Genomic DNA, 12,093 nt, shown 5'->3' on the forward strand with positions numbered 1-12,093 from the left:
TGGTTATATATAATATTACAGGTTGTTGCTGTTTTCCAGAATATTGTTATCGAGACAAAAATGCAGCTTTCAGGAGGCAATCTTGATGTAAACCTGAACTTCATCTTGTGATAGCACAAATACATGACATTACGTCAGTAAATGCTGATTTTGTGTAAGCCCGTAATCATTTGAATGCCTGTTTCGATTTGCACTTTTGTCAGCTTATAACATGTGAGGTTACAATTATTAAGAGAATAATATAGATTATAGTGTGCAGGAAAAACAAATAGTCTTAAAGCATTTGTCTGTTGTGCACCAGTAACATTCAGCCTGAACATTCTTGAAGAGCCAGAGTAAAAGCACATAAAGTGGTAAAATGGGTTCAAAGCATGTTAAGCCTAATCAACAGGCATAATGTTTATAACCACAGAAAATACACAACCATCTGTTCGTTTTTTTATGTTTTTGAAAGAAGTCTCTTATGCTCACCAAGGCTGCACTTATTTGATCAAAAAATAAAGTAGAAATTGTGCAATATTGTTACAATTTAAAAGAACATATTAATATATTTTGATCAAAGCTGAATTTTCAGCATCATTACTCCAGTCTTTAGTGTCACATGATCCTTCAGAAAACATTCTAATATGCTGATTTGTTGCTTAAGAAAAATGATTTATTATCAATGATGAAAACAGTTGTGCTGCTTAATATTTTTGTGGATACCATACTTTTTTTATGAATAAAAAGTTAAAATTAAAAGTATTTATTTGAAATAGAAATCTTTTGTAACATTATAAATGTATTTTACTGTCACTTTTGATCAATTTAATGCATCCTTGCCGAATAAAAGTATTAATTTCTTTCAAATTTTTAGTGCACTTAAACCCGCTCCTTTCTTAAAGCGGCGTTCCTAAGTTCGCATTCAGATCTGCCTCCATCCAATCAACAAACGATGGATAGAACCAAGTCCCCGCTCTGCATAATAATTTCACTCGGATGTATATCACAATACAGAAAGAAAATATCTCTCTACTTCCGTTTCATCGGTATATATCACTTAAAAATTAAATTCTGTCATCATTTACTCGCTCTCAAGTTGTTCCAAACTTGTACACAAACTGTACACTGAACACAATAGAAGATATTTGGAAGAATATTGGTAACCAAACAGTTGAAGGGTAGTCATTGACTACCATAGTATGGAAACAAAATACTATAAGGCCCATCAACTGTTTGGATACCAAAATAATTAAAAATATCTTTTGTTTTCAGCAGAAGAAAGAAAGGTTTGGAACAACTTACTCACCGGAAGAGTAAATGATTTTTCACACATTTTTCATTTTTGGGCCTACAATGGCCTTTAGGCCTAAACTATCCTTTAGGCCATTGGTATATGCCTTAAAGCATCCACGATTATTTTCAGTGGTAATTGACATTATGCCATAAATAATGTATGTGGACTTTAGTCCCACGCGGCCCTCCACTAACCATAAATCTTTAAATGTCACATTAATAATACCTTAAGATGTTAAACAGTGGACACCATTTTAATCTTGAGAACGTCGGTCTGCTGAAGTGGTTTGAAAGTAGATTGCCAAAACACTGAGAAATTCATGTTTTTCATGTTTGCTGGTTACTCTAAAATGTTCCTGTGTGTTCTTCTCATTTGGAGCAGAAAAGCACTTATTAACAGTTCAAGTTATGAATATGTGCAGTCCTGCCATGTATTTTTCTGTACAGATGAAGATATGTAGCTTTTGATGATTATGTTTGGGAAACCGATGCTGAGTGTAGATTGTCTTTACACAGGTAACTGAGCAGCATTCTACCACCGCAGGATATGATGCCACAATAGGACATCAAAGCTGATTTGATGAAAATTCAACAAGTAAAGTAGAGATACTTTTAGTCAAAGCCTTGTGTTGCTTTGACTTCCGTACGTTCTCCATCCTATATCATTTTTGCTTGTTCTTCAGCAGCTAAAAGCAGGGCTTGGGCATTTTGCTCAACAGAAAACAGGTAATCTTGTAGAGTTGAAAAAGGCTATCATTCCTTGTTGTGTGTTTATATCCCACATTTAGGGGTGTTAGGTGGATTGTGCACCCTGAGAGCCAATCAGATGACTGCAGAGGAACCAGCAGAAGACGGAGAACTAGAAGAAGTTGAAGACGGAAGATGCCAAAAAAGCCACCTGCGTTTACACTGACGCTTCTGGTACAAGTAATCTTCTTTCTCACGCTCCTTACGAGCCCGCTGATAGTGATCTTCTTCCTTTAGATACCACACGGGAGGCCAGCGATGTTTCTCAAAGTGCTCCTGGTTTTCTGCAAAACAGAATGAGACCGCCACACTTGCTTAATGCAGAACAAATTATAATACTGAGATAAGGGATGCCTGACACTTTGCAAAAAAAAATAAAAAATGCTTTGCTTTTTAGAAAAAGGTAACCAGACATCTCTAAAACAAGATGATTGTAAATTATAAACTACCATTCAATATTTTTGGTCAGATTTTTTCAATGTTTTTGAACACTTCTAAAAATAATTTGAATAATCTAAAAATAAGCTCTTATGTTTACCAAGGCTGCATTTATTTGACAGTAAAAAATATAGTAATATAGTGAAATATTATTACAATTTAAAATAACTGTTTTCTATTTTAATATACTTTAAAATGTAATTTATTCCTGTGCTGGCAAAGCTGAATTTTCAGCATCATTACTCAATTCTTCAGTGTCACTTGATCCTCCAGAAATCATTCTAATATGATGATTTGCTACTCAATAAACATTTCTGATTACTATCATGTTAAAAACGTTTTGGTTTCTATTGTAACTGTGGAGAGAACGAGACGCAATGTTGATGAATGAATCTAGGGGTCATACTTGCCAGCTCAATCACCTCTGATAATTTGAGAACAGTCTAATGAAAATTTGGCGAGGGGAATTTGTGCCACTCCCCCAGCCATACGGGTATAAAAGGAGCCTGGTGTACATCTACTCATTCAGGTTTGTGTTGAGGAGCCGAGACAGTGTCCTGGCCATTTCAGTGGGCAGTTCAGCATTGTGGCAGGAGGAACACCACGTCTTGTTCCCTCCATCAGGAAATGGAGTTTAGAACAGTAACCTCCATTCGCTATCTGTGAGTCACTGCAACGTGGTGCCGATGACTGACACTAGGAGACTCTAGGAGATGACTGAAACTAGGAGTGACACCAGGAAAACGGCACAGCAGCTTAACCCTGTTACAATGTTTGGCGGTGTAGATGTCCACCACCGCTTGCCGTAAGAAGCACACTCACAACATCGTAACCATCGGGAATGGGTAGCTTCAGCTGGGAATACAGTAGGTCGCAGCCGGTCTTTTGACCTTTTCTATTTTTTCTTTAATTTTTGAAAATTCACAGCTGTGCAGACTCTGGGGCAGTTTTCCTTTTCCATTACGAAAAAGAACACTACGAAGACACCATCCTGCCCAAAGAGATGTTAACATGTGGAGAATACATCACATAGACTTACCCATTGGGAAGTACCAAACATGGAAAGAAGTCTCTGCGGTAAGTCCTACCTGAAGAGGGAGGAACTTCTACTAGCACAGTGACTGGCAGCAGAGACAGAGCTCTGCCTTGGGAAAGACACAGGTTTACCGTCAGGGAAACCATATCATGGAGGATACCTCATATGGAATTACCATGCATCACGAGTACTGTACCTGGCAATTGAACTCCACCAAATTTGACTGCCGCAGGCTGCTGAAAAGTAAGATACATCCAGGGTTTGCAGGTCTGGGGAACTTACGTGGACAAAGAAGGGTATGTTATCACCTCAGGGAGGGGAAAGGCTTTATTATATATAACTTACCTGATCATCCCCAGTAGCACACATGACCAACTGTCTCAATCCGGATATTGTAAAATATCGTGAAGGTATTGGGTGTAGCCCAGCTTGCTGCTGTACAGATGTCTGTTAGAGAGGTGCTGTTTGCTAGAGCCCAGGAGGATACAACATTTATTTTAGAGTGTGCACACACTCCTAAAGGGCACGGCACGCCTTGGCCCTGGTATGCCAAGGCAATGGCATCCACAATCCAGTGGGCCATCCTCTGTTTTGGCGACAGCCTTCCCCTTCTGCTGTCCCCGAAAACAGACAAAGAGCTGCCCAGAGCTGAGAATGAGGAAACTGCTCTTTCTTTGAAAATTTGGTTACCGCTGCCACTTGGACAACCTGCGGAACAAAAAGAAAAGAAAACAAAGTATTCTCCACCCAGCCCTCCACAGAGGGAAGGAGCGGTGCGTTCACTACCTCCTGTGAAAGAGAAGATCCCCTCATCTCTGGGTTGCCCGTCTCGGGGATGCTTCAAATCCTTCTTCAGGTTCTTGGTGCTTACCTGATAAATGGGCTGCGTCGCCTTCCTGCGGGCAGCTCGACGCTATGGCAGGGCTGTAGGCTGCAGTGGAGCTGGTGTGGCAGCCGCAGGCGGATGCCCTCAGCAAAGAGCAGATGGGGTACAGGGCCGCGTGGAAGGGGCCACCCTGTGAGATGGGGGCGTTGAGAAAGCAAATTTTGTCAGCATACCGCATCTCAGCAAGGTACAGCCAGAGGCTGAAGCAGCCTGTCCAGTGGTACTCTAAGCCTTCTCCATCAGAGACAATGTAAATTTACAGGCGCTAGACGGGAGTATAGGACAATTCTGTCAGGTGGTGGCCTGCTCCAATTGTTGCCCTCAGATCGCCCTGAGCGCTACCCGGCACAGCCTTGTGCATTGCAGAAGGACCGGGACGAGGAGCAGCTGGGGTGACTCCTTTTACTAGAAAAGAGTGTTGTGATCGCAGCATTGCCATGGTCATGTTCTCGTAGTGAAGACATGAACCATCCACGAACGCTGTCTCAGCGTGGGTGCGACCCAAACATGTGAGAAAAAGATTGTTGCCGTCCGAGGACGAGAGATATCGACCGCACCTAGAAACACACTGGTGGAAAGACATCTTTAAAAATATGCTTTCCGTCTGTGCTTTCTCTTTTGAGGAAGCTTGCTCTTTTAGATCCCTGAAACACCCAGGGGAAGCTCTCTCTGCACCTATCTGTATGAGGCGTGGAGAGAGACTGGTGCCGTTACACCAGTAATCCTTCTCAAACGAGGTGAATGGAATGAGGTATAGATATACACTTCGCTTGGCTCTGAAGAACAAATATGAATGAGTGGAGGCTCTCAAAAAGGCACTGTCCTTCACTGACTACCTGTTCACAACTGTCTTGATAACTTGATAAATTATGACTTTAGTTTGGATTTTAGTATTGTGGGATGGATTTTAGATTTCCTTGTGCTGAGAACACAGAGTGTTAAATGATAGTCTTTCTGAATGGTTGGTGTCATCTACCGGGTCACCTCAAGGATGTGTCCTCTCTCCTTTATTATTTATTTTGTATACGAATGATTGTAAGAGTAATTTTGGAAATAGACATATTATAAAATTTGCAGATGACTCTGTAATTATTAATTTATTGAGTGAGGTGGGACTCAATGCATGGTCCTGTGGTTGATGATTTTGTTACTTGGTTTCAGGATGCTTTTTTTAACACTAAATGTATACCCTCTCAGTTCCACTCGCCCGAACTGAATTTGGAAAACAAGCTTTTCGGTATGACTAACCCAGTGATTGGAACTTTTTACAAAATGACCTGAAATTGCAGACCCTAGTGTCAATGAACATTTTTAGATCTTTGCTTAGTGCGCTGTTAAAGGAATAAACATTTTGTTATAATGGTGTGCTGCTCATCTTGACCAGATCACTTCTGTAAAAGAGATTTTTAATTGCAGAAAGTTTTACCTGGTTACAGACTACATTGTTGACCTTTTAGGATCGTACAAATCAGGCAGGACATTAAGATCAACGAACCAACTTCTGCTGACAGTCCCTTATTCCAAAAAGAAGTCAAAGAGTGACCGAGCTTTCTCAGTTGTGGCTCCCAAGCTGTGGAACAGTTTTCCCTCTCATATCCGGCTAGCTCAGACAATAGAAATGTTTAAGTCTCAATTAAAAACTTATCTTTTTAACCTGGCTTTTAGTTAAGTGCATTGTACATTGCATATATAATTTACTCTCTTTTAGTTTTCACTATTTTAATTCTTTCTACACTGACCTCACTATACTGTTATGTGAGGGGGTATGTCCAAGAGTGTGTGGTCTTACCTTCATATATGCCTTTATACATGAATGTCTTACTGTTTTTAGTTAACTGTGAAGCACTTTGGGCAACAACGTTGCTATTAAATGTGCTATATAAATAAATAAAAGTTGAAGTTGAAAAGTTGTTCTTAAAACTCAAGAGATGATTATTGACTTTGGCTCGAGGATCTATCTTTCTATCTAATGCATTCAGTATAAACAAACAACTATCAATGGTATGGGTGTTGAGAGTGTTGAGCATTATTTGGGCAATATTTTAGATAACAAGTTGTCTTTTTCTCCAAATAATGAAGCTTGAGGAAACTAAGGTATTTTAATGTAAATAAAACATTGAAGTGTATGTTTTACTGATCCTATATTGAGTCGTTTTTATCCTTTTTTTTATTGCTGTGCTGGTTTAATTCCATAAACATGAAAAATAAAAAATAGGGAAGTAAAATAATTGGGAATAACCAGATGAATATGGCCCAGTTGTATAAAAGGCAGATGTTAGGAAAAGCACAGAGTATATTGTTGGATGAGTGGTGGGACTCATCCAACAATACACTCTGTGCTTTTCCCTACACCTGCCTTTGATAAAACTGTGCCATTCTCATCTGCTTCTTCCCAATTATTCAACTTCCCTATTTTTATTTTCATGTTTATGGAATTAAACCTCCACCATGAGTTTCACTTCCTCTCCCCTCTGGTATTCGTTTTAGAACTCCTGTTGGTAAAAAAAAGTTTAGACATTAATTTATCCCCTCAGCTGTTAAGTTTTTAAATGTTAGGTAATCTTTTGTCTGAAGATTTTATGCGTTTGTATTGTTTGTATGGTGATTGTCTTATGCTTGTATGCTGCAATCAAATTGCCCTCAGGAAATGAATAAAGATGAACTGAAACTTTGAAGTGACTCCCATGAGTGCAGAATTGTGACGAATGTTGCTCTAGAGTGATGTAAAAGTCGCATAAATTCTGTTATGACTGTTCAGACTGCGGTCGCATTGCAAAACATCTGACCTCTATCTGATTTAGTACCACATTTGGAAGTGGCACAAATTGAAATTGAATAGATTCCATGTGGTTTGTGCTGTTCACACTGTCATGAGAAAACAGATGTGAAAAAAAGAACATAGGCTAAGTCATCAACACCACGTCGACGTGACTGACAGATAGTTGTGCTTTTTAATATTTTTTGTAAACCGTGAAACATTTTTTCAGGATTCTCTGATGAATGGAAAGTTCAAAAGAACAGCATTCACAATACAGACAGAAATCTAACAATTTAACAATGTAAAAATATTTACTGTCAATTTTGATCAATTTAATGCATCCTATTTTAATAAAAGAACAAATTTCTTTCCAATTGTTTTTAACTGAACCCTTAGTGTATACAGTATAAATTAATGTATTAATTATTTTTTTTACAATATTAAGAATATATTCCATTATACCTTGAAATAAACAGCAATCATTATTTACAAAAATCCATTATTCCATTACTTATTTAATGTCATGTCTCAATATTCATTTTGAATAAATGTAATATTTAAAGATGGCAGTTATAACGATTTGAAGGCAGTTGAATTACCTGTAGATTTGGCCTTCATGTCACGAGGGAATTTGCGACAGACTCTGTTGTAGTTGGTGCAGATGTGGTGGAGACACCAATCAGTCATCTGATGAGAACAGTGGAACTAATGGGAACAATCACATAGATGAAAACACTAGAGAGAAAATCATAGATTTTGAAATTTGAAAACCACTCCTAAAACATAGATTCTTTATATGTCAATTAAAATGATCAAATATCACATTTGTATACAATCTCTCTGGAATACTTGATTCTAATTTTAAGCAACATTTCATGTTTAATTATTTATTTGGTAAAAAGCCATGCAATAAAAACCAGTAAGCCGAGATATACTCTATCCAGTTGCAGACCCGCATCAAGCATGACAAGCATGATGGGGAATACAGTGAGTTGTCTATAATATTTCTGTCATGGTGTGAACTAATTTATATATTAAGTGTTTAGCTGCAAAAAATTATAAAATAATACTGTGCACATCTTTTGCTTTTTATTATCGAAGCTTGAATTTATTGTCGTACTTAATTGTACACAATATTTTTTCTGTGGTCAGTTTGATTACTTTTCAGATTGGGAGGTGTAAATATCCTTTGTGGTAAAATCACTGTAGGTTTTGTATTTATTATTTATGAATATAAATTATTTTTGCAATTTGTCACAGTAGAGATATTATTATTATCATGTGAATCCTATTCATTTCGTTTTCAGGGATAACATGGAGGTATTTCTGCAGGAATGCCATGATAAAATGTTCTTAAAAGTCAACCATTTTTGTGATAAGTTTTAAGTTGATTATTTGTTGTATAGAGTTTGTGGGGGGGGGGGGGGTTTCTTCTTTTTTTTCAATTATAAGCTGTTTATAAGTTTTGTTTTGTTTTAAATTAAAAATTATTTTAGCAATAATTATTTAAATGTCTTGGTTTTCACAGAGAGAAAAGCATGTTTCACTTGTTTAAGGCTTTGTATTAAATGTTTGTTTTGAATTTCATATGATTAAATACAGTAAATTTAAGTCTTGAACAGCTATTTGTAACAACAGGAAGGAAAGTAAGGATTAAGGAAATAATATCACAATAGTAAAATGGGAAACACTTTTGTAACAACCGAGACAAATCAGACACAATTTGTTATATTTAACAAATTATCTTTAAAACTCACTCTGGGATCTATGGTCCCTTCCCCCCAGCAAGGGCAAGAACCATGACTACCATCAGATAAGATGGTTTTATTGCTGTTAAAAATTACCATAGGGAAGACAGAAAAAGACCTTAAAACACACTTTCCTGCATTAATTTATAGACAAACTGATCTATAAATGAGCATGCATCCCAGAACATTGTGTGAATGATTTACTGTCTTGTGTGGTGTCTTTTAATTCTATTATTTCTTTGATACTGTGTATTTTATGATAGAACCAATGGTCAATGTAACCTCACCTATACCATGTTTGGTCTCTATAAATTGTTACTTTGCAGATCGAAATGATTATGTACATGATACTGTATGTCGATAACTGTGCAACATATTAGTATTACAATAATCTTTCATAGTTTCTTCATCAGCAACCAATCCAGCTGCACATGCAAATGATCCATCAACAAAGATCAAAGATCCATCAACAACAGAGGAATTTTCCCGCTTTCGAAATTCCACCCTTCTCATTGGTCAAGCAAACCCGGAGAGGTGGGGCTTTATTAGAGACAAATTCACAGTGACCCACTCTCTCTTCTTCTGGCCTCTACTGCGGCTTCTTCGGGTTGATGTCTGTGGGGACTACTATGCCTTCACTCCCCCAACAGAGTCAGATTGTATTTTCTTCATCCCAACTCAGAAGAAAACTGCAACTTTACCATCACTGAATGGGCAACCATCAACTCTTCCGACTTCCTCACTCCTTGGTTGCCTACGTGGCCGGCCCAGGGCTGGCAGGCCACATTCTGCACGTGCTCAGACATGTGCTCATGGAGAGAGAGAAAACCTTCAACCAGAACAGAGTCAAACAAAAAACTCAAGTTCACCAACTTTTCTTCATTCAACGCCGAAGAAATCCATTGAGACTAATGTCAAAATCCTTTACTAATGTCCCCCGGACATTTCTTAGAATGAATAAACAATTAACAGTGTTCACGGGACGACCTGGTGGATTGATTGTAAATATTATGAACTGATCCAAATATTCATAATCAATTATAACAAGTTATGATTGATTATTAATATTTCTTTAGAGCTATTTTGCTACACTTTACATAATAGATATTATTTTCACACGTTAGACATTTATTCTGTAACATGATGGTCCCTTTTAAACATTCTGTTGAATGTAAGTGACTTTGCAACTTCATGTCAAATACATAAAAATACATTATGCGGACAGGTGGCACAAGTCTATTAAGACTATAAGCTCTGCTCCCACTTCCTGCCTGTGGCTGCTGGCCTGAAAATGCTGCCCAGTGTTACGCTTTGTAGTTCAGACACTTGCAAGAAGCAGGAGTCAAGATCCAAAGAAAACCTATTTTAATACGCCAACCAAAATACAGGGATACATATGAGAAATGACTACACAACAACTTAACACGACTAATACCGGAACAAAGACTTACTCAAACTGAGGGCTTATATACACAGCAGACAAAGGGAGAAACTAACAAGACACACCTGAACTGAGGAACTTAATCAATATGTAACCACAGAAACAAACAGTGAGAAAACGGAGGAGAACTGAACTAATTAACAGACTAGAAGATTAATGATTAAAGAATCTCAAACATGAACAGAGCAGAAGAAACAGATCAAAAAACAAAACTTAAAAGGTGACAGTACATCCCCCTCCTGTAAAAGAGTTAGGAGGGTGCCCGGGAGACTGACGAAGGGCTGGAGAAGGGGGTAGGTGGTACCCCTCCCAGGTGGTGCCGGCAATACAGGAAGCCAGGGAGGTGCAGGCAGCTCTGGGACGGCCTGTGAGTGGATGTGTGAGGCCGAAACAAACATAACACCAGCAATAAATGTTAAGGACCATCTCTTCGATCCCACCAGGGCAGACAGGAAGGGCAGGAATTTCTCTCACTGGAGCGGACTCGGGAACTTCTCTCACTGGAGCGGACTCTGGAAATTTTCTTACTGGAGTGGACTCTGGAATTTCTCTCACTGGTGCGGACTCTGGAATTTCTCTTACTGGAGCGGACTCTGGAATTTCTCTCACTGGAGCGGACTTTGGAATTTCTCTCACTGGTGCGGACTCTGGAATTTCTCTCACTGGTGCGGACTCTGGAATTTCTCTCACTGGAGCGGATTTGGGGGTTTCACTCTCTAGAGCGGATTTGGCGATTTCACTCTCTGGAGCGGATTCGGGGGTTCCACTCTCTGTAGTGGATTCAGGGATGTCACTCTCTTGAGCAGATTCGGGGATTTCACTCTGGAGCAGACTCCAGAACATTACTCACTGAAGCAGACTGGGGAATTTCTCTCACTGGAGCAGACTCACGAATTTCTCTCACTGGAGCAGACTCATGAATTTCTCTCACTTGAGCGGATTCAGGGGTTTCGGACTCGGAGGTTTCAATCTTTGGAGCAGATTCGGGGGTTTCACTCTCGGAAGCGGATTCGGAGATTTCACTCTCTGGAGCAGATTTTGGGATTTCACTCTCTGAAGCAGATTCTGGGATTTCACTCTCTGGAGCAGACTCCGGAACATTACTCACTGGAACGGACTCTGGAATTCCACTCTCAGGAACCTAGAGATATCACTCACTGGAACGGACTTTGGAGTGGACTCTGGAGTGGACTCAGGGCCTGGTGCAGACTCTGGAGCATATAAGATGGTCCAGATGTGAAAGGATGTGAAGGGTTTGGTAGTAGGCTCGGGATGAGCTGGCGCACCCTAATGTTTTATGGATGGGACTGGACGAGGGTTTGTATTGTCCTCTTTGACTTCAACCACAAAATTAGAACAATATAGCCAGAGGACGTAATTAATGAAATTGACTAAGGGTAAATTATAATGACCAGGAGACAGGAACTGATATAACTCATCATCCACTCCCATCCAAACGTAGGCCTTGAGCTTAGAATTGCTCCAGCTCACCAGATGGGAATAGTCTAAAAATTCCTCCACAAACCGCTCCAGGGGGCACCATTCTATCGGAGGGAGAGGAGATGTTCCTCAACCATTTTCATGATTGAGTCTCGGTAAAAGGTTCTGGTATTCTACCACGGTGTGTAGTTCAGACACAAGTAGGAAGCAGGAGTCAAGATCCAAAGAAAGTTTATTTTAATACGCCAAACAAAATACAGGAATACGTAGAAAAAAGCACTACACACTAAACAACTAAACACGACTAATACCGGAACAAAGATG

General features: G+C 39.1%; 1 protein-coding gene across 1 annotated transcript in view; it reads right to left on the minus strand.

The window, feature by feature from the left end:
• Nucleotides 1–1,513: 1,513 nt before the first annotated feature.
• The window catches only part of rhobtb2a (Rho related BTB domain containing 2a), a 32,571-nt gene continuing 21,991 nt past the window's right edge, over nucleotides 1,514–12,093 (minus strand). The window contains exons 8-9 of the mRNA XM_081348938.1: nucleotides 7,740–7,845; nucleotides 1,514–2,306 (exon numbers count right to left, since the gene is read on the minus strand). Of these exons, the coding sequence (XP_081205064.1) occupies nucleotides 2,098–2,306; nucleotides 7,740–7,845 (315 nt within the window). The 3' untranslated portion in view covers nucleotides 1,514–2,097. The remainder of the gene's footprint in view (nucleotides 2,307–7,739; nucleotides 7,846–12,093) is intronic.

The sequence above is a fragment of the Scardinius erythrophthalmus genome, assembly GCF_964197995.2.
Source record: "Scardinius erythrophthalmus genome assembly, chromosome: 20".
Lineage (NCBI taxonomy): Eukaryota > Metazoa > Chordata > Actinopteri > Cypriniformes > Leuciscidae > Scardinius > Scardinius erythrophthalmus.